General features: G+C 52.3%; 3 protein-coding genes across 3 annotated transcripts; 2 read left to right on the top strand and 1 right to left on the bottom strand.

The window, feature by feature from the left end:
• Positions 1-938: 938 nt before the first annotated feature.
• On the top strand, positions 939-3,801 carry PV07_09629 (uncharacterized protein; the record flags this gene model as incomplete). The annotated part of the gene is made up of 3 exons (XM_016396902.1): positions 939-1,213; positions 1,354-3,101; positions 3,170-3,801. 3 exons carry the CDS (start codon positions 939-941, stop codon positions 3,799-3,801), a joined length of 2,655 nt encoding a protein of 884 aa, XP_016246758.1.
• A 9,208-nt stretch (positions 3,802-13,009) lies between these two features.
• On the top strand, positions 13,010-14,680 carry PV07_09628 (uncharacterized protein; the record flags this gene model as incomplete). Its single annotated transcript, XM_016396901.1, has 1 exon — positions 13,010-14,680. One exon carries the CDS (start codon positions 13,010-13,012, stop codon positions 14,678-14,680), a length of 1,671 nt encoding a protein of 556 aa, XP_016246757.1.
• Positions 14,672-16,114, bottom strand: PV07_09627 (uncharacterized protein). The gene is made up of 4 exons (XM_016396900.1): positions 15,897-16,114; positions 15,602-15,834; positions 15,175-15,518; positions 14,672-15,104 (listed from the first exon to the last, which is right to left on the bottom strand). Exons 1-4 carry the CDS (start codon positions 15,999-16,001, stop codon positions 14,854-14,856), a joined length of 933 nt encoding a protein of 310 aa, XP_016246756.1. The 5' UTR covers positions 16,002-16,114; the 3' UTR covers positions 14,672-14,853.
• Positions 16,115-22,359: the final 6,245 nt, after the last annotated feature.

The following is a 22,359-nucleotide window of genomic DNA, read 5'->3' as shown; positions in this document are numbered from 1 at the left end:
AGTTCTACTTCGCTTAAGGTGGGTTTGATTGTCACATTTTCTGTAGCGACGTGTACTTTCGTTCTTCGACAGCGTCGAGGCTAATATGTCCCTAATGATGGTGTCCAGTAGAATGAAAAGAGTTGTTATTCGGCCTCAACTACGACGGTGCCGCCTTCAGCTCACTCTGCCATGATATCGAAGAATTTCCTTGCGGCACTCATGAATATTTGGTTCGATAAGAGAAGCCAACTTCAAGACTGATCCGTCCACACTTTACATCCACACTGCAGAGACAACGAACGTCTTATATCATCTGAGGCGCTGTCATGTTCTGAATGCGGCGAGCTATTGATGCTTTTGATCCCTGACCAGCTGTTGTCTTTGTTAGTCCTCGATTAATCAGGGGTGTTCTGCAAATTGAATGCATTTTGGATGACCCATCACGTCCCGTCGCTGTTTTCTTCTCGCTGATAAGTCTTATTCCTTCTTGTCCAACGTCCCCGAACCACGCGTCGCGGAGTCAGTCGTGCCCGTTGCACTTCAGCCTTCTAGATCCTCAGATCCTCTTGGCTAAATTCAAAGCGAAGACCTGCAGGAAAGACAAATTACCCCAATGCGGGGTGGTCTGGCTGCATCCTAGTTGGTGACTTCTATCACCGTACAACACTGGTTGGCTATACTTAACTCCACTGTGTCCCCTCTGTGCCGAAAGGGCAGTTACACCTCTATCTCTCTTTCGAGGAGGACTCGTAGATAACTGTCCCCATGACAAGGTTTGTGAGAACCTGGGGGAAGCAAGGCGCCCCCTTTCTCACGCGGCACTAATTAGGTAGCTTTGCCACTAGGAACTTGGCCGGTTTTTGAAGGCTACTGTTGCGGCATCTCGCCCGAACCGAGGCGGCTCTTTATCCGTTGTCCTCCTCTCCTGTTCCGCGGATCCTCTTGTCACCAACACAATGGAGACCATGCAGAGCACGAATCCATCTGGCGGGAGGAACAGCCAGGGCGCGTTGTCTCCGGAAACCGTCGACAACAACGTCTACGGGCAGCGTAGACAATCATCCTGGGATGGTGGCAGCACAGCTCGAAAGAGGGTACGCCTGGCTTGCGAGGCTTGTCGACTGCGCAAGAGTCGCTGCGATGGCTCCAAACCGCCTTGCAGTGGATGTCGAGATCGTCGGACCGAGTGTTTCTATGTACCATGGAGAGCTCGCGCAAGCGTTGCGAAAGAGTGAGTGCTGCCCTGCTGGGATTGTGAGAATGATGCATTGGTGCTCTTCAGGCTGCAGCATTCGGGCACTGAACCGGTTATGATCATGGTGGCTAACCAGTGTCTGTGCATGAAAGATATATTGAACACCTCGAAGGCAGAAATCGCGATCTGGAACGGAATTTGCAGTCATTTCTTGGAGGCCAGAATGCCTCACAAGATGTGAACGAGAATCATGTCGATTCGGCGGCTGAAACGCTCTCTGCCGCGTCAGTTAATCAATCAACCTTCTCTAAGCGCGTCCCCTCGATTTCGCGAAGAGATCTCAGAGAAAGCCAGCCTCCACAGAACCCCATACCACCTCAACGTGTTGGAGGAGGTAGTAGTTCTGGCGCTGCAGCAGCGGGTGTTTTGGACGAGAATCCCCTGCAAGGCGTTGACACTGCAACTCCTACTTTGCCTGATTCGACGTTACCAAATCAAACTGTGCATGACAATGTTGCTAACCCACCCAGTGGCTGGGTTGAAAATGACGATAGCGGAAACGTCAGCGACGAGGTCAAGGACGAAAGAGATCTAGGCGAGCCCGGATCAACTACACATCCAGGTTACTTCGGCGAGTCTTCAATGGTGGCGTTCATGTCAACTGTGCGATCGACTGAATCTGGGAACCGTCCGTCGCCGTCGGTGCGTTCGTCCAGACCGTCAGACGGCAGTCCACCAGTCTCATCGGTGCAACGACTGGCGAGGTACACAAGCGGTCGAGAACTGGATGACTGTCTCGCCCTTCCTCAGCGGTACGTTGCGGATCGTCTGGTCAATGCGTACTTTACCTACATCGACAGTATCCTGCCTTTCATACACGAACCTAGTTTCAGGGCCAAGTACGATCGCACCTGGCAACCGCTGGGAGACAATTCAGGACCAGAAGACGTCCAGGACTTATCATGGCTTGCATTGCTCAATCTGGTTTTTGCTTTTGGGAGCGAATATGCCGACAGCAGCCCGCGCGGCGCCGGCTGTCTCTCCAGCTCACGATTCTTCAAACGATCAACAACGATACTGTTCTCCCAAGTATTCCACTCGGCGAATCTTGAAACAATTCAGACTCTTCTTCTCACCAGCCACTATCTGCAGGGCACAAACAATCTCAACAAATGCTGGAGTGTCGTGGGTCTTTGTATCCGCCTGGCCCATGGGATGGGCCTACATCTAGATCCATCGCGCTGGCACATCAGCCATATCGAGCAGGAATTCCGCCGCCGGCTCTGGTGGGGTTGCTATGTGGTTGACTGCATGTTGAGTCTGCGCTATGGTCGACCACCATCAGACCTGGACAAGACATCGGATGTGCGGCTACCACAGCTAATTGATGGAGAGTACCTGCGAGATAAAGCTGCGGAATCTCGCCAACCAGATGGGCAGCCAGCTCGCTGCCACAGTTTGTTGGTTGACATTAGCCTTTCACGCAATATCGCCGCCATCGTACGAGAACTCTATCTTGAATGCTATCCAAGCAACGGCAGTCATATTGTCGACAATGGCGGTGATGATTCGAGCAAACTGCGATCCGATGGAAGGTTCCTCTCCACTGTAGTCCGTTTGGACTGTGGTCTGGTAGACTGGCATCAGACACTACCAGCTCACCTCCGACCCGATGCCAAAAACTCGGACTGGAAGCTCCAAAGACAAGCCAACATCCTTTACACCAAGTATGTCACCATTCGAGTCATGTTGCACCGCAAATCGTTTGTGGCATTCCGACACAATCAGCCCCAGGAGGACTTCCAGCAAGCATTGATCATCTCGAGCGTCCGACAGTGCATGAACAACGCGCGAGAGCTGATCAATTTTCTTGACGGCCTGCACAAAAGCAAAACGGTCAATATGTGGTGGACCGACGCACAATGTGAGTGGAGTGTCTTGACATTTTCTCCACGACTTTGGCGCGAGGTTCAAGACTGACACTGAGTGCAGACCTTTACATGTCGGTCGCCGCCCTCGTCGGCTGCAGGGCGATGGAGAGCGCTAGGCGGATTGCCATTTCCGGCCTCGACAATCTAGAATCCGAAGATAAAAGCATCAAACTAGGCATCAGTCTCCTCCGCGAGATTGGGAGGAGAAGCTCGATGATCCACCGGTACGCCGAGAATCTGCAACAGCTTTTCGAAGACACCATTGCCCAAGAACGACACGGGGCGGGGACGTCTCGGGCTTCCCAGGACGAAGACACTGTCCCCACAACAAGGCCCCAAACGGCTGGTGCTGCTCCTTCCCGTGGCCAGCAATCATCAACTTCTAGCAGAGGCCAAGGGGGCCAACGGACTCTCAACGGACCCCATTCGCTATTCAGTGGAAATTCCAATGATGCAGCCGATGCTGGAGGCGGAGCACCGCCGTCCGGAGCTCCCCATCCCCTGCCTGAGATGCCCCTCCAGGGCGATCTGTTCTTCATGGAAGGGCTGGATGGGTTTGGAGACCAATCGATGGGTTCTATCGGTGTCGAATACTCGACCATGGGTCAACCGTATCCCACGTCGGATATTTTTAATGGTGGCGGCTTCGGCTCGTTGGACAGTATGGAATATGACACCTTTCGTATGGGCTGATTGACTGACTGGCGAGCCGGCGTCAAAATGAGTGGCACTCTCTGACCAGAAAAGTTACATGGTATTTACTCTGACTTCTTAGCTCGGGAGTTGTCGTCTTTCACAAGGGTACTTAGTGTATGGTTGGCTACAGTGGTATCCCGATAGTTGTTCATGATACCAGCGAAATTTGATTCCGGCAGGCACCTCGCAACTATTGAGTTCCCTTGGCTATATTCTAAGATGGCAGCTCTTCTGTTTCAGACTGTGCTTCTTATTTTCGATATTTTCGAAGGCCTTCTGCTATCTGGCCGGTATACCATGAGATAAAGTGTACATATATTTTCTTTCTCTCGCGACGTAATATCCTTGTAATTTTGAGGGGATAGACGTCCGGACTATATCTTTGGTTCGGCACGTGTGGTCACTTACTCCTACCACTAGCCTGGATATGGGATTGTTATACGGCTGCTCAAGATGTACACTTACAGCTTCATGAGCTTCTCTACTTCTTTTTGCTCGATGTATGTGTTGATTGCAATAGAACCGTGCTGTCCGTCAGAGGTCACACCTTATCGGCGCACAATCTTATGAGGAAGATATTTGGCTTCTTAATGATCGGTTGCTACTCGTTATTCAGGTGATAGTGTATCTATTCATCTACATGAAGCACGTAAAACAATAAGGACCTCTCCCCTTTCTTGAAAGCATTTAGCTCCACTTCAAGGTTCATGGCCATGAGGACACAAACACACTTCATCTCGCCTTCTCCAGAGCGTTAGAATACCCATCCGGGCGAATGGCAATATCAACTACGACGGAATGGCCTTCCCGGGCGAGCTGGACGGCTTTGCTCATCATGCCAGGCAAATCTTTGCGGTCGGTCACACAGGGACCTGGGACGGTCAAACCCAACGCTTTGGCAAATCCATTGAGGTCAGGGATCGGATTGGTGATCTGCTGGCCAATGCCCTTGTTCTCCCACGGCCTACCACGAGCTCGAGCAACACGCTCTTGGTGGACTTCGTCGTTGTAGAAGCTGCGGTTATTGGCGACCAGAATAAGACACGGGAGGCGGCAGTGAGCAGCTGTCCACAGTGCGTTGCCGCCCATGAGGAAGTCGCCATCACCGAGGACCGACACGGCGAGGATCCCGGAGTCCTTCAAGGCTAATGCAGAGCCGACCGTCTGGCCTGGTCCTGATCCGATTCCCGCACCGCCGTCCAAGCCGAGGAACGACATGGGCCCGGTGGCGTTCAGATCGTAGCCTCGCCATCCATAGGGCAATCTAATCAGGCAGTACTCCTGGTTCGCGTTACCGAGAGCCTCGAAGAGATTGGCTGCAAGGTGGCCCATGAGAATCTCGTTCTCCGGAACATCAGGCATGCTCGGCGGCGGCAGTCTCTGAGTAGCTTCCACGCTGCTCCAAGCCTTGGGCTGGATCTTGGCGGACTTGATGCCGGCAAGCAAGGCCGTCAGAGTCTTGTCTGGGTCGGCAAACACAGGCACGTCGGTGGGAGGCACCCCAAAGTGATCTTTACACCAGCCGTTGTATAAAATACTATCCATGCTGATATGTACCACTTTTGTGTCTTGCAGAGTTGTCTCTGCTGCCTTCAGAGTGCCTGCGAGATCCACCCAGTCGAATGAGATGAGCAAATCAGCCGCATTGATCAGCTCAATGTTTTGAGGAGTTGTAAAAACGGCCGGGGCGGCGGGATGTAGAGGATGGCGAGATGGAAATGCTGCTCCTTGCTTGAGATCGGTCATGACATAGGCGCCCACTGTTTCAGCCAACTCGACCCTTTCGTTCCAAGAAGTTTGCGAGCGGTTGACGCGTCCAAACATCAAAAGCGGTCGCTTGGCCTCGGCCAACAGACCGACTACTTCATCGACTACCTTTGGATCTGGTCCTTGGGGTGGGAGTGGCTTCATGCGCTCAAGATCGGGGAACTCCAGCTTGGAGGCGTCGAACTTATCTTCTTGCAGACAAACATCGAGACACAGGTAGCTGGGCGCGCAGGGCTTGGTGGCCGACACCTGATAGCAGCGAGCTAAGGCCTTGGTGGCAGCATTGACTGAATACGGCTGTTCGTCGAACTTGAGACTCGGCCTGACAATGGCTGCTTGATCCGTGCATGTGTGAATCCAGTCAATCCACGGCCGTTTTCTCTCCGAGTCCAGAGGCCCGGTGGCGCCCAGAATCACGACAGGAACTCGGTCGCAGAATGCATTGTAAATAGCCATCGAAGCGTGTTGGAGCCCAACGTTGGCGTGTACGGCGGCCAGGATCGGTTTCTCTGTGACTTTGGCATATCCATGGGCTACCGCCACCGTGTGTTCTTCATGCAGACAAACAACCATCTGTGGAGTATTACCATTGTAGTTAACCAGACTGTCGTGTAGTCCTCGATAACTGGATCCCGGTGACAGCGCGATGTAGGGGATGTCTAACCGTGCAATCTGTTCGGCAATCGCGTCGCTGCCCCATCCTATTGCATGTGTCTTCTCGTCCAGGCCAACGGGTTCGTCAATGGCAATTGGGCGTTTTCTCTTGGTCACCACACCATTCGTGCCATTGGTATGATCCGCACCGATTTCACCGTTGACGGCGTTCTCTGATACAATCTCTCCCATTTTTATCAACGACTGTGGTTCTGTATTCGCTTAGGAGTGTTCAGAATGTGATTTTTAAGGTGTGTAGGAAATTTCAACTTGAATAAAGAGAACAACAAGGATATCTGAACAATTTATCCTAGATCGTTTGCCTCTAAAGACGATCTCCAAATCTAGCTCGCACGAACCTCTGCGAGCTGCCATGGGGACTATCGCTGACCCACGGACGGAATACATCCAGCATCGCGAGATCCACAAGTAAGGCGGAAATGGGTAGGTTTTGATTGGCGCCCGGCACATGTCCCGAAGAACGGCGACCCAGTCTTGTCAGTCTCGATGGTGTGGATCTTGGAGTAAGACAACAGGAAGCAGAGCACTGAGAGAGCCTTCTTCCTCTCGGGTCTAGAGCATGGTGTCTTCTTGTTCCAACCTTGATCACACAACATGCAGCGTTGGTTGTCCCCTCCATCCCCCACCCCCGCCATCCCACCGTTCCTCGATCGCGAACACTACCCACACCCAAGTACCGACCAGACAGAAAATCCCCAGACATCGAGAACAGCTTCAACTGCGGGGTAGAGCGCACCTGCATTGGTCAATACGACGGGTTGTAGGCCGCGGAACAAAGCCCGTCCAGCATGGTTGAAGTATCCAACATGTCCAGCCACCACCCAAGGGCCTACAACTGTAGAGTTGCAAATATCATATTCAATGTCGAGGTACTCTCCGGTCTGGAAAAGGCCGCTTCGTTATCCAGGCAGCTATCGACTCTCCCATCCAAAACGCCTTCACACAATGGTTGATCTTCCTGAACACCTCGCCACAGTGCTGCCCAAGCAGCGCGATCTGTACTACGCGGGCAAGTTCCAGGCGCCCGAGACACCCAAGAACTATGTCGAAACATTCAATCCCGCGACCGGCAAGGCCATCACCAAAGTCGCGCAGGCCACCGCGGCCGACACTGAAGCAGCCATCAAGGCGGCACACGCAGCCTTTCCCGCGTGGCGCGACATTCATCCCGAGAAACGGAGGGAATACCTTCAGAAAGCCGCGTCGATTGTGCGGGCTCATGCGCGACAACTGGCCTTGATCGATTCCATCAACACGGGAAACCCTTTCAAAGAGATGATCCCGGATGCCATCACCGCCGCCGACGCCTTGGACTACTTTGCCGGCTTGATTCCAATGGTCAAAGGTGAAACTGTGCCCATGGGGACCGAAGGCTTCCATTATACTTTGCGAGAGCCACTGGGCGTCGTGGCGAGGATCGTGGCATATAACCACCCGATTATGTTCTGTGCGCAGAAAATGGCCGCGCCCCTCGCGGCAGGAAACACGGTCATTATGAAGCCAGCCGAACAAGCACCTCTGTCTGCTCTCTATCTCGCCGAACTCCTCGACGGCGTTTTCCCTCCGGGAGTAGTCTCCATTGTCAATGGTGGTATCGACAGCGGAGTCACTCTATCCACACATCCCCTAGTGAAAATGATCACGCTGATTGGCAGTGTCCCTACCGGCAAGGCTATCTATCGGAGTGCCTCGAGCACGCTGAAACCTCTTCTTTTCGAACTCGGCGGCAAGAACGCCCTCGTGGCCTATCCGGACGCTGACCTCGACAAGCTTGTCGATGGCATCACTCGGGGAATGAACTACCTGTGGGCAGGACAATCTTGCGGCTCCACGTCTCGTGTCTTCCTCCACGAGTCTGTCCACGACAAGGTTCTGGCACAGGTAGTCGAACGGGTCAAGCAATCCTTCGTTCCCGGCGACCCTACAGACGAGAAGACCACCATGGGCCCGTTGATCTCCTCCGCGGCGTTGGAACGGGTCAAAGGATTTTGCAAAGATGCCGTCGCCGAGGGCGCTCGACTGGTTCTCGGAGGCAAGCAGCCCGAGCAGATGAAAGAGGGCAATTTCTTCGAGCCCACGATCTTCGCGGATGTCACGCCGGACATGCGGGTCGCCAAGGAAGAAGTCTTCGGTCCCATCCAAAGCATCTTCAAGTGGACGGACGAGGAGGAGATGTGGAAGATAGTCAACAGCACCAATTACGGTTTAACCGGGGCCGTGTACACTCGCGACCTCAAGACGGCACAGAACGCGGTGAGCAGGTTCGAGACGGGCTACGTCTGGGTGAACAACGTGGCAAAACATTATCTGAACATGCCGTTTGGAGGGCAGAAGAACTCGGGATTGGGAAGGGAGGAGTGCTTTGACGAATTGATCGCGTTCACTCAGCAAAAGGCCGTCAACGTGTCATTGACCTGACCGGCTTTTATAGGTTAGATGGGAAACGGAGCTACGGCACTGAAACTGGGACCTGCTTCATCATTGCTATAGCTAAAAAAGTCGAAATGATAGTTTTCTACAGGAATTTGGTAATGTTTGAATTCCCATCTTGAGCATTCTTCAGGCCATTTTGCTGTCTAGGCACGGGAGACCCCAAATTTTGACGTCTTTGAACCTTTCAAGGCAAGGGAAAGGGCAATTAGAGATGATTCGATCCTTCCCCAAGTGTGAGCGGAACGGCGATGAACTATTCTCCAAGTCTCCGTCGGGACGTCAGTCTTGACTTCTGGATAGCTATAGTCGAGAGCTTGACCGATCGGCGATTCAGAGATGGAGTCATAACGACTCCAAGCCAGTGCTCTCCTGATGCATTGAATTTACCAATCCAATGAACGACGTTCGACGTGCCATTGGCAAAGCATACACACGCTATTCGCAGTGTCGCCGTGTAGCCGAGGAGGAGTTCAACCCTATGTGCCTGTGTCGGAAGGTGAACCCTAAAACACTCGTCTCCGGGTTGTGACCCGGTGCCCCCATGGGCCACGTCCCTTGCATGGAAAAGTATGGCTATTGGGTAGGCTCTTGACCCGGGGCGACCCAGATAGTCTGCGTGCAGTAGGGTGCTACAGTACGGCTTATCCCCCTACATATTCCACGTGGTGTACATACCACGATCACCGCCAAAACCCGAGCCGCCGAGCCGTGGAGGATGATTGACTCAGAAATTGACATGGGACATTTTCGAGACCGTCTATATCAACTCTCTGCAAGACAAGTCTCCTATCTCATCAATGGCGGTACTCGATTAGCCGTCTTTGTTCGCGAGGCCAGGAGCTTTTGCTTGTCACTATCGCGTCTGAAGGCTTGCGATACCCAATGCTACCTTGTGGCAGAGTCCGTCAGAAGAATCAAAAGAGGTTTGGGCTCTGTTCGGCCAGTTCGCCTATCCTAAACCCTGGACTGACGGGTTGAACCCGGCATCATCGGTTGTTGTTCCACAACGTTGACTCAGACTGAAGATGATACATGGCATTATCTTTCTCCCGGCTGTTCAAAAGCTACACAACTAGGAAAGATCGCATCAAGCCTGGACCACCATTGATTGTCTGCCTGTGTCGATATAATTATTGCCAATTCGCAAAATAAAACTGAGTATAACCTTGGGGCCGATTCAACTGTGCTGATGGAGTGTCTGCATACCTATAGCCTGGATATACCGCCGGACACAGCCCAGTCCAAGCTAAGCAACAGGCTCCGGAATAGGTGCCAGAGCGGCGTTGGGGCCTAGTATGCCGTGGCTGGGGTAGGTACCCGAGGGGAGCGCAGCCGGGGAAAAGGGGGGCCCCAGATCTCTGGCAACGGCTTGGGCAGGGCAGTTTAACTAGGTATTACTTGGTAGGGGTCAACTGCAGGTGGTCCAGGGTGGTGTGAGTGCTGGTGAATAGGTTGCGGGCCCGCCCTGGGGTCCCCGCAAACAGCACCATCAGCGCCACCATCAGCATGTCGCCGTTGTTGTCCTCAAGGCCAGCATCCCCCCAGCCTAACTCTAGTAGTCCCGGCTGGGCTCGCGGCTCGCACCTCGCACGGTCGGTTTGTCACTTATAAGAAGCTGCAGAATTTCTGGCCGGCTCGTGGCGTCCTTCTGCGCCCTTGTACGCCCTCTCGAGATTCATCCTGTATATAGAGCTCGGCCATTCCAGACCACTCTCCAATTCTCGTTCCTCTTGCACGTCAACCTTGACCAGTACTATACAAGGATAGGCAGTGTGGGGTGACCATGTGGAATCCACTTGGCAAAGTTGAGGGCAGGCCCTTGCTCCTTCTTATCACAATCGCCGCCTCCTCAGGTTTCATCTTGGTAAGACGATGCTGCCAAACAGATTACATTGGGACATCTGGACGCCATCAGCGGGCTAACATGGGCTTCTCTGACAGTTTGGTTACGACAACGCCGTCTTTGGAGGCATTATTGTCCTGCCGTGGTTTTTAAATGCCTTCCACCACCCCGGTTCCGATATCCTAGGCACCATATCGGCACTATACAATGTGGGTTGCGCGGGGGGCTCAATTCTCGCCTTCTTCTTCGGGGGCCACCTTGGCCGTAGGAAGAGCATTCTCTATGGCAGCGGCATTGCGGCCGTGGGGGTGGTGATCCAGTGCACTGCCGAAAAACTCTCCCAGCTGCTGGTCGGCCGCATTGTCACGGGCGTCGGTGTGGGCGTTCTGACCTCGACCGTCGGCTTGTGGCAGGCAGAGACGACGCCGCCCAGGATCCGGGGCATGTTCATGTGCCTGGAACTCATGCTTGGGGGGTGTGGACTGGTGATTGCCTTCTACACCAACTACGGCTTCCACAGCGACACCTCCCGCACCGCCTTCGTCTTCCCTCTGGCGCTTCAGATTGTTTTCATTGCCATCATTGGCGTCCTGGTCGCGATGCTTCCGGAGTCTCCTCACTGGCTCTTCAAGAACGATCGCCCGGAGGAAGCCCTGCAGGTCATCTTACGCCTCGAGGGGCATGGTGCCACTCGAGATCACCCGCGTGTCAGACAACAACTCCTCGAGATCTCCGAGGCCAGACAACTCGAAGGAACGGAGGGCGGATTCTTCAGTGGTGTCTTCGTCAATGGCCCAACCCAGAACTTCAAGCGCATTTGCTTCGGGACTGGGATCATGATCATGCATCAGCTGAACGGTATCAACAGCGTCACTTACTACGTCCCTACCTTGGTGACAACCTTCATTCACGCCTCCCATTCGACCTCGCTCTGGGTTAGCGGTCTCTTCGGCGTGGTCTGCGTCGTCTTCTGCATTCCGCCCGTCTTGTGGGTTGACAAGCTCGGTCGGCGACCATTCCTTTGGATCGGCAGCGCGGGCCAATGTATCTGCTTTGCCATCATCGCAGCACTCTTTGCAACCGCTCCAAAAGGAGGCAGCTCGACATACGGCATCGTCACTTTGGCATTCCTCTTCTTGTACTACGCCATCAACATCACCTCATGGTTTCCCATTACATGGCTCTATCCAGCCGAGCTGATGCCTCTGAAAATCCGCGAGAAGGGAATGGGCATTGCCGTCTTCTTCTACTGGATGTTCCAGTTCATGATTGTCGAAATCACCCCCATCGCCCTCACGAACATCGGCTATCGGTTCTATGTCATCCTTTGTGTGTTCAATGCGGTCATTGCCGCCATTGTCTTCTTCCTGTATCCCGAGACAAAGTTGAAATCTCTGGAAGAGATCGACTTCTTTTTCGCAAAGACGGAGATCCCTGTAGACATCGACAAAACAGGGATTGAGGGTGAAATGGCGCCAAAGCGACATACGGAGATTCATTTGGAGGATGTTCACCATGATGACAGACAGTCTGCATCTGCGGGAGCCAACTAGCTGGTCGAAGGAATATGTAGGGTTTCTTCTCCTTCTTTTAGAAACATGTTGGTGGATGTACTGGAAGAATTAGTGGATGAGTTGACAACTTTGACCGTAAAAATGATAGTGTTCGTCTGAAAACCCGAAAACCTATCTTTGTCCCATCATTTAGGAGCTCCTTACACGTAAGAAAGCTGTATTGAGTGCATGAAACAAAGAACAAGTCCCGTTCACATCGTTTGGGGTTAGAAAGATGAAAATACTCGTTCCATTAATGCTCAAGTTCGGCATTATGAAATGCAATATTAAGTGACGAAGTAAAAGAGGCAAAAGATGGCCGAACAAGGCTGTGAGAAGTAATTGTCGAGATCCCGATCAGCGAGTGACAGTTGGCTTGGCTTCTCCAGCTGGGGCGGACAGCACCAGAGCTGCGTGGCAGCGTTCGGAACAATCAACGAATTACGAGAATCGGACGCGGAGCAATTGGCTTCCGGCGGCTGATCGACAGCTTGAGCTGCGGCCATTTCGGCCGGAGCGGTTGAGCATTGAAGCACTCGAGTTTGACGGTCTAGCTATCCAGCTGAAAGCACAGTTTAATCGAGTAATACATCGGACTGCATGGGGTGAATAGACAGGATTGGCCTTAAGATCGCCGCCCGAAGCAAGTCGGTAGCTGGGGTTGTATTTCGTGGTGAAACAGATGCCCCTCCAGTCCGAAATCTCTCCCCAATCCTTGAACGACAACCCTCTCCTTCTCACAAATCACCTGTAAGCAAACGGGAACCATAGCAAACAAGGCGATCGTCCGACAATGGCTGGCAAGGGCAAGAGTGAAGGTGGCTGCTGGACTTGTCGCCTCCGCCGAAAGAAGTGTGATGGGGCAAGACCGAAATGTAGGAACTGCGCTTCGTTAGAGATCTGTTGTCACAGTGGTACCGTCAAGCCAGATTGGATGGACAGAGGAAGGCGACAGAGGGAAATGACAGAGAAAATCAAAGCCCAGATCAAGCGACACGCCGACGCCCGGCGAGGGAGGCAAACAGCCCAAGCGACCTCCGACGATCCAGGAGCCCCGAACTTCATCATAGAGTCAGGACAGGCCACTTCCCACAAGCCGGCGGGAGGAGGACAGCCGCCGGTCCACACGAGACACCCCAATATCACAACGTCCTCTTCAACCACGGAGGCCGATAGGGGACAGTGGATGGCGTCCGTGCTTGGGTTTCTCGACGAATACGAGCAAGTCCACGACCGTCACCCCATGCTGGCATGGGGCCGGGATTTCGACATCGACTTTCTGGCCAAATACTTGGACTACGTGTTCCCCCTCCTGTTCCCCTTCTATCGACCCGGGTTTCAAGAAACCGGCCGTAGCTGGGTGCTCGCACTTCTGAGACGCAGCCGAGTGGCTTTCCATTCCGTGATGAGCTTGAGTGCGTACTTCTTCATCTTTACGCTGATCGAGACATACCCAGGGCAACACGGGGCGTGCAAACACCAGCTCTGGGAGAAAGTGGGGAGGCAAACGGATATGTGCTTTGAGATGATCCAGCACGACATCCATGATCTCAGGCTTCGCGGCCCGCAGTCTACTGTCGTTGAAAAAGCACGGGTCATGGAGAGCATCAGTCAGTTTCTGATGTTCGAGATAGCGCTCAGCAGCGCCGCCGATTGGAATCTCCATCTGACGCCGGCGCTCGCTCTCTTTGAAGAGATATGGCACAGCGATACCACGACAGGGTCGGCACCCAAGCTGCTTGCCGCTCTTGATGCAATAGCTCTACCTCTTCGCTTCGGCGCCGACCATGGAGGCTACTACATCTGGAGCCCAGAGCAGGCCGGATTTCGGTTCTTCGCGGGCCTCTTGGTCTTCATCGATATTATTGCCAGCACGGCCCTGGAGCAGCCGCCTCGGTTACTTGAGTGCCACCCACATCTTCTTGACGCTCAAGACAATGGCGAGCCAGATTTTGGCCTGGTTCCACTCCGGTTGTCGGGCCTCGTGGGCTGTCAGAACTGGGTTCTGCTCGCAATCAGTCAGATAAGTGTTCTGAATGCATGGAAAAAGGATATGAAAAAGGCTGCGAGTTTGTCAATGATTGAACTGGTGGGCCGGGCGAACCAAATATCCCGTACTCTTGATGACGGGATGTCAACCCTCGACAGGTCAACAGCAATCCCTGGAAAGGCCACCTCTTTCAACTTGCGATCTTACCTAAAAGGTGGCCTTTCCGAGCAGTCCACGACCCACACCCGGATTGGGGCCTGCGCGGCCCATATATACCTCGCGGTAGTTGTTTCTGGCTGGCAGCCCTCTAACGCAGAAGTCCGCTCCGGCGTGTCTCGAATTCTGGATCTCCTACGAGGGGTAGGCTGCCCTGATCATCTGCGGACACTGGCTTGGCCGCTCTGCGTGGCCGGCTGTATGTCAGAGGCGGGCGATCAAGAACAGGAATTTCGACACTTGCTGACAAGCATGGACGGACTCAGCTTGGTTGGTGCGCTGGAGGAGGCGAGGAAAATCATGGAACGAGTGTGGGAGAATCGCGACGTCCTGGATAGTCAGACGTGGGATCTTGCGGCTTGTTTCCGAGTCCTGGGCACGCCTGCGTTGCTGGTTTAGGGATCAAATCAGGCGAATATTGGCAATGGCTCGAAATAAAACATTCTCAGCCATTGTGACACTATGATGATGTTGGATGCTCTGCCCTCCCACCCTGCTTGCTAGTAAAACACCCCAAAATGTGTGAGCAGCAAGTCGACAAGCCCTCTGTTCTCAGTCTTTCTGAAGCAACACTACTTGCCAACCCAGACACTGAGCATCTCTCTGACCGTGGTTGTTTTGATCTCGGGAAATTTCTTGTTCAGAGTCGTGTCTTCGGGGAAATCGAACAGACCTTGCGTAACGTACAGTCCAAACTTGCCAAAGTATTGCTGGAAAAGCGGTTTCGGAAAGAAAGGGTAAACCGTGGGGTGAGAGGGCAGCTCGGTGATTTCACCGCTGGCAAGCTTCTCCACGCTGTCGTAGGTTACGGTGAACTTGGAACCTGAGGGTGATTACCCATGTCAGTGCTTCCGTAGAAATCAAAAAATGTTGCCAAAACCAGATAGACCGACCTCTCACTTCTTCCGCGATACCCAGAAACTCGTTCCACGTCACCTTATCTCCATAGCAGAACATAGACTCGTCCCATTGGTGCAGGCCCAGGGACGCAACGACAAACTTTGCCAAATCCTTTGTGTACGTGAACGACACCATGTCGTCGCCCGTGCCCGGTATTGCAGCAGCTTTGTTGGCCATGTCAATTGCAAATGCGACTGGGGTCATGTAGCTCTCGATGTAGGGTATGCCGAAATAGTCCAGGAAGTAGCCATTGTGAACTCTGGTCCACTCGAGGTCCGTCTTCTTCAACTCGGCTATCGTTGCGAGACGGTGTTCATGCTGAGGTAATTGTAGACTTCTGTCTCGTCGGTAAAGCTTTGTTAGCTCATGTCTCAGTCACTTGTTAGGGGGAACAAAGCTGAGATGGTGAATGTTACTAACTTCTCGACAGGGGCCGGAGTACCATATTCACTCGCCATGAAACGCTTTGTCGGTCCGGCTTTTGCTGCTGCCTTCACAAGGCTAATTTCAGACGCGCCCTCTACAGGACCCCTGATACTAAGGGCAGATATGACGGTATGGACGTTGTTTGCCTCGAGTATGTGAGAGACTGACTCGACATCTCCGTAGTCCACGGCAAAGACAGGGACACCCAGCTCCTGGTCCTTGGGTTCCTATGGATTGTTGGGTGAGTAACAACCGCAGAACCAGAATATACATTGTGATAACCACTTACTGTGCGTGTCAGAACAATGACTTCGTGTTCGGGGCTCTCCTTCAACGCATCAACGATTGTGCGGCCCACATTACCAGTGCCTCCAGCGACTGCGACGGTAACCATGACTCCGATGTTGTGGAAACAATAAACTTAGGTCGAGATAGGTGGAGGAACCTGGCAAGTTCGAGGCGAGCTTTGACTTGGAGTTGAGAATTGAGTTCTCCTGCTCACCTTCCAGACGGCCTGTATTTATACGCATGTCCCTCTGCCATCCTTCGGGAGGTTAACACTCCGGCACGTCGAGTGTAGTTGAACCGATTTGTAAGCTATGACGCTGGAATTCCTGCGTGCAACAGTGGAAATCAAGTCACACCATGAAGATCAGCTGTCTTGAGTTTGGTCCCAGGCATCCCAATTTCTTGTTTCTGATTGTCGCGCGGTGATATAGATTGGTTCCCGCTGTCGAGCTGATACTAATCCGCATCAGGAACGAGCGCGCGGCACTCCAAGAATGGTTAGTCTGTAAATGCAAGCCCCTTCTAGCCTAACTAGATTTAGCACACCGAGCGCAAACAGTGCTGGATTATTTCTTGACAACCGTTCATGCGCCTGGCTTGGCCGCCTCGTCGTGGATCAAATCCTAGGGCCTGAATGCTCCGGAGGTTCTTTCGTACGTAATCCAATATATGACTTCCTCCTAGTCTACCTTCCAGCGATGAGCCGAGAGACGAGCCCCTGGCTCAAGAAGCTATGACATCCCTCAGCCGCCGTGATGTTGAGTCCAGTCATCCAAGTAGCAAGAGGGCTCATTTCCTCTTGCGGAATGGTTGTACTTGCCTCTTTCATACTCTAGTGACTTAGTACAAGAGCCTCACCAGGTCAGCGTCTCGGTCTCTTTTAGCTGGAGAGATGGCCACAACAAGCCAGGTCCGAGTGATTTTTGAATTTTGCGCAAACTTGGCCAAAATGCTTCAATCCAGAGAGAAGTTGATTGCGAGATGTCTTAACAGACCCTATCCCTTTTGAAAAAAAAAAAAAAAAAAGGCGAAAGCTGCCTGAACAAATTTACGACGGGATTGGTCGAGGTAGACTGAAGTTGATTCTCTGAGGATGGAGCAGCAACTTTTCCGGGTGTTGCCCGAAGGAGCGGTCGTCCCAAGTGATATGGGGCATTGTCCTCTCCAATTGTTATATTGTCATCGGTTCAGGTATCCCTAGTCTGTAGAGCTCATAGTGTACAATTTTGCATCGTATGTTGTGCAGAACTTGCATTGTTCGACAAGCCTCTCCTCCGAGTATATCAACACTCTTCCACTTCACCACCCCCTTGAATGATCAGATACTGGAGCTAGAGCTAGGTTGCGTTATTTCGAGGCCTCTGCCGCAAGCCTGTTCTCCCCAGCCAGTCCAGCGATCCCTGGGAATGGCCTCCCGCCAACAGACCAAGCACCCTCTCCTAAGATTTGGATGATATTGAGTCAGGCGAAAGATTCTTTGAACGGTGACAAGGTCTGGCCAGATCTGAGTCAATGAAGTGGCCTCTACAGTGAACACACCTTGTGCGCTGTGCAAGAAGTGGCAGCCATTCGGAACGCAAATCTTTGGGCGGTATTTGAGGAAACTGCGTTCATTATCTCGACAATTACCGATGGCGAGTTGCAAGGGAATGACAGTGCCCACTAAAGGATAAGGCGTGAGGCTAGAGCAAGAGCCACTTCTGATGATTCAGCAGACCGTCTTTCTTGCCTTGCGCAAATTGACTTGTCTGATGAGGGTAAAAGGATGGACGTCGGGGTTCGGTGATGCTCGAACGCAGTGGGGATTAAAGGAATAGATGCAATTGGAGTAATGCAATTGTAATGGCAGTCTCAGAGCATTGCCCACGCAGCGAGGCAGGCGAGACTCTCGCAGATAAGGAGGAGTGTCCGTCACAAAAGATCCTCCCGAGTCCTTTCCACACAATGGGGATATGTGAAGCACCACAGACCCGATCGGGTCCCAAGGTGGGTCCCTCCTCCCCGGACGAACGTCCACACCAGCCTATCAAACGAGGGCTTCCCGATCGGCTCCCGCATCATTATCCGGTGGTCCCCACGATTTCTCCGTAATGTGCTTCCAGATCTCCGCATCCCACACTCTAGCCTTGCCTTTCAGGCGTGGGAGGGTTTTTGCTTTGATATATATAAGAATGGCGGGGTTCCTGGCAATGATTTGGTGTTCCTCATGTTGTGTTCCTGACTGTCAGTAGAGGCAAGTTGTCTTTCACTGGTGTCTATAATTCCAACGCTGTCAAAACCGAAATGGATAAAAATATCACCCAACATGTTGAAGGAGAACACGACTCCAGTACAAATCAAGATCTAGAGGATCATCCAAAAATTGAAGCTAGCCAGCACGGCGTTCCGATCGACAAAGAAGAAGCCATTCATACATTGTCGCCGGAACATCGAGAATATCTTCTACGAGTGCATGGTACATTGGAACTTGACCCGATCCCGTCCATGGATGACGCGGATCCATACAATTGGCCAATGTGGAAGGTGAGTGCATCGAGATCTCCTATATTCCCTTTTGAACACTCGCTGATGGTCTCGCTCTCCAGAAAATCACGAACCTTGCTCTTGTCAGCTTTCATGCGATGATGGCAACGTTTACGGCAGGGGCTATCCAATCTGCCTTCTTCGAGATTGGTTTGGATCTCGGCGTTTCGCTCCAGCGTGCGAGCTACCTGACTTCGCTTGTCATCGCCGTCTTGGGCGGCGCCCCTTTATTCTGGAAGCCCCTAGCCGATAGATTCGGTCGTCGCCCTATCTTCCTACTTTCCCTTTTGTGCAGCCTTTTAGGCAATGTGGGATGTGCAAAGAGCTCCACCTACGCCACAATGGGCTTGTGCCGCGCCATCACCGCATGGTTTATCAGCCCTGCAGCTGCCATCGGAAGCGCTGTCGTGGCAGAAACATTCTTCAAGAAGCAACGCGCCAGGTACATCGGGGTTTGGACAATCATGGTGACAATGGGAGTACCCTCGGCCCCGTTCATCATGGGCTTTGTGGCGGAACGACTAAGCTACCGGTGGATATATTGGATTCTCTGTATCGTGAGTAGTATCGCCACACGTGCTGTTTAGTACGTGGATATTGTGCCGCAATATCGGGAGCTAACCTATGCTACAGATCAACGGCGTCCAATTTGTGCTGTATTTGTTCCTGGGGCCGGAAACTCTCTATATGCGCAGCCATACCTCCGGCAACACTCTGACAATCACACGGAACTCAACATTGGGACGAGAGTACTTTTCTTTCCGCCGTATCGACCCCACGCCCCTTACTATCTGGGACTTCTTACGGCCGCTGGCGATGGCCCGCCGAGTTTGCGTCGTCGTCCCTGCGGCAGTCTACTCAATGGTATTTCTCCTTGCAGGGGTGCTCCCCACAATCGAGGTCCCGCAAATCTTCGTGGTGAAATTCGGCCTGGACACACAACAGATTGGTCTGCAAAATATCTCTTTCATGATCGGGGCAATCCTAGGTGAACAAATCGGCGGCCTCATGTCGGACAAGTGGATGCTGAGACGCGAACGCCGGCATCTCAAACGCCCGGAGCCCGAGTATCGGCTGTGGCTCAGCCATATCGGACACCTCCTCAGCATTTGCGGCGTCGTGGTCTTCCTGGTCCAGATTGGTAGAGCATCGGACAAGTGGAACGTCACTCCTCTGATCGGCGCTGGAATTGGGTATGCAGGCGTACAGATTGTTACCACTGTCATGATTACCTACGCGGTGGATTGCTACCGTGAGGAGGCGGCCTCGGTTGGCGTCTTCATCACCTTTGTGAGGCAGACTTGGGGATTCATTGGCCCTTTTTGGTAAGTGTGTACTCGGCGGAGGCATATCCAAACGCCGTTATTGAGACACCGAGCAACCTTTACTAACTTGAGGCCGTAACAGGTTCCCCGAGATGATCGAGAATACCGGCCTGTACGCTTCTGCCGGCATCGTTGTTGCGCTCTTGGTCACCGTGAGTGTCCTACCCACGATATATCTTCAATGGAAGGGATATATGTTCCGTTGAGTGAACACCGCCTCAATCAACAGGAGCGCCTACGCATGAGATGGGGATACAGCGCGCGTCTGGAAAATAGTTGGTCTTATTGTGCCTCTTTCTGAGGCCTCTAACGTTCTTCAATACGTATGAGTAGGAGCTATGCTATGGTGGATATTTACGAAGAAAGACGCAAATAAGGGAGTTATTTTTGAAAGTCATGCTGGAAAAATGGGTAACCATACTCGTTACACATCATTCGGACACGTTTGAATCTCGGTAAATGTTAGTCAATGTATGCCTGGAGGTGGAACTGGTCTTTGACTATAGCAAGGCATCTTGCCGAAACTTGAGTGAAGAGCAATCAGGTACTTCCGAACCAATTGTCGTCGCTGTAAGATCCAACATCGCTGTTCAAGAAGTCGTCAAGACTCGTTTCAAAGAGGAACTCATTGGCTGAACTTTGGATGAACTCAGGAACGTCCATGTCTCCGTCACTTGCTAGTCGAAGAGGCGAATCTCGCTCTTGTTCCACTGCCCAATTGTGAGATATCGGTCTTTTGTACAATGTGGCGAGCCGCGAGCCTCTGAACAGGCCGAACACAACTCTCACCAAAAAGAGAGGAAGATATATGCGAGAGACTTACGTAATGCATCAAACGCTCCCATCAACTTGAGTAAGCATCGACGAGCTTTGTAGGACATCAAACTGGTTCGTTCCAACAATTTCAAATTATTCAGACTCGACTCGATCGCCGATCGGGCCTCTAGCATGGAAAATCCGAGGTTGTTGTCTTTGTCTTGACTGCATGCTAACAGTAAGACGAAAACGTGAAGGCATACAGTCAGTGCTGTGAATATTGCGCTCATAGATTAGTATATGTTGATATGCCCCCTGCAGGAATAGGGAATATGTTCGCACTCACATGTGTAATTGCAGGTGAACCACGCCGCGTTCGAATGCAAGAACGGCTCCGTGCACGCAGTTATTGTGTTGATCACTTCGTTGAGCTCATTTGCGACTTTCCAATCGCTTTTGGCCACTACCGCAAGATCATTCCAAAGGTCGGACCGTTCAGGAGATGAGTTTATCTGATCTTCCACTAGCATGCCGACCAGCGCGATAAGAACAGGCCAACTTATCATAAAGTAGAGGCGGTAATAGTGAATGGACAAAAGAATGCGCAACCTTAACGGTTCCAAAGAACAATTCGCCAAAGGCTTGAGATCCCCGGAGGAGGCAAGGCCACCAAAGTGGTCGAGACCCTCGCGCCATTCTTGTAAGCGACCCATTAGTAGACCATAATCATGTAGTGATTCTGACACACTGCGTGGCTCCGAAAGTCCAATGTTATCATTGTACATCACTTCGATTATCGAGGCCAGTAGCGTTGAGGAAGACCTATATGGACGTTAGATGTGTTTAGAATAGATGGAAGGTTTCTCCCACGTGAGTGAGTAAAGGTAAGCATGTCCACCTATCGGCTCAGTGGAAACCGCACCTTTTGGACGGTATGGATTTCGGAGTCTCTGAGATGGCTGGTACCGCAGGAATCGAGGATGGACAAGACCGGGTCTTCCCAGAGCGGAACCCAGTATCCTAATACCACTAAGCTTTTACCTAAGCGTGGAAGAGGTGTCTTTACCCATCGTTGAAGACAATCCCGGCCCAAAGACGTTCCATCAGATCTCCAGTAGTCTGAACCTGGCCACTCCGAGTAGTGGGTGAGTGAAGTCCGTGCTGTATCGCAGCCTTTACAGCTAGAGCATGTGTCGTCCAACTGCTTATCGAGCGCTGGCTGTTCTGCTGGTAAGCTATAATTAAGAGTAGAGCTTGGACTGGAATCGAGTCAGAGCTTCAACGTATCATCAATTGGGAGAACTTCAATGCTGACCGATTTCCAGACTTGATCCTCGCAGACATCGCGGATTAAGTACGGTCAAGGCCCTCTGATAGTAAGTCTCGGCCTGCGGATTGCCTAGAGAGTTGAGTGCGAGCGCCCAAACGATAGATATTAATGCGAAAAACCCTCGCCGGAAGTGAGGAGGTCTTTGACCGCTGGCCTGGAGGTACTGAGATACCAATGCAGCCTTGTCCACGTACGGTAACACAAGACCAACTGTAGCAAAGTAGTGATTAATCAGTAAGATCGCATCCTGATACCGAGGTAAGGCGTAGCATATGCCACCGCCATCCGGTCGGTAATCTCGATCGCTTGTTTTCCTTAGATCGGTGTGTGCCGGTGCACTCTCACTCGTCTGTCTCTGTGGAATGATCGGGGGTTGTTCGTGACTTTGCACTTCTCCCACAACAAAGATCCTTGAAATCTTGACAAATACATCAGTAAGGGAGCGGAAGAGAAAGTGGTTCGACGATGGTCCTGAAAGCGAATGTCAGCTTCTGGTAAGAGGATGGCGGAAATGAATGAGCCCACCAAAA

Source organism: Cladophialophora immunda (genome assembly GCF_000835495.1).
Source record: "Cladophialophora immunda strain CBS 83496 unplaced genomic scaffold supercont1.5, whole genome shotgun sequence".
NCBI lineage: Eukaryota > Fungi > Ascomycota > Eurotiomycetes > Chaetothyriales > Herpotrichiellaceae > Cladophialophora > Cladophialophora immunda.
This window is presented reverse-complemented; position numbering and strand designations above follow the sequence as displayed.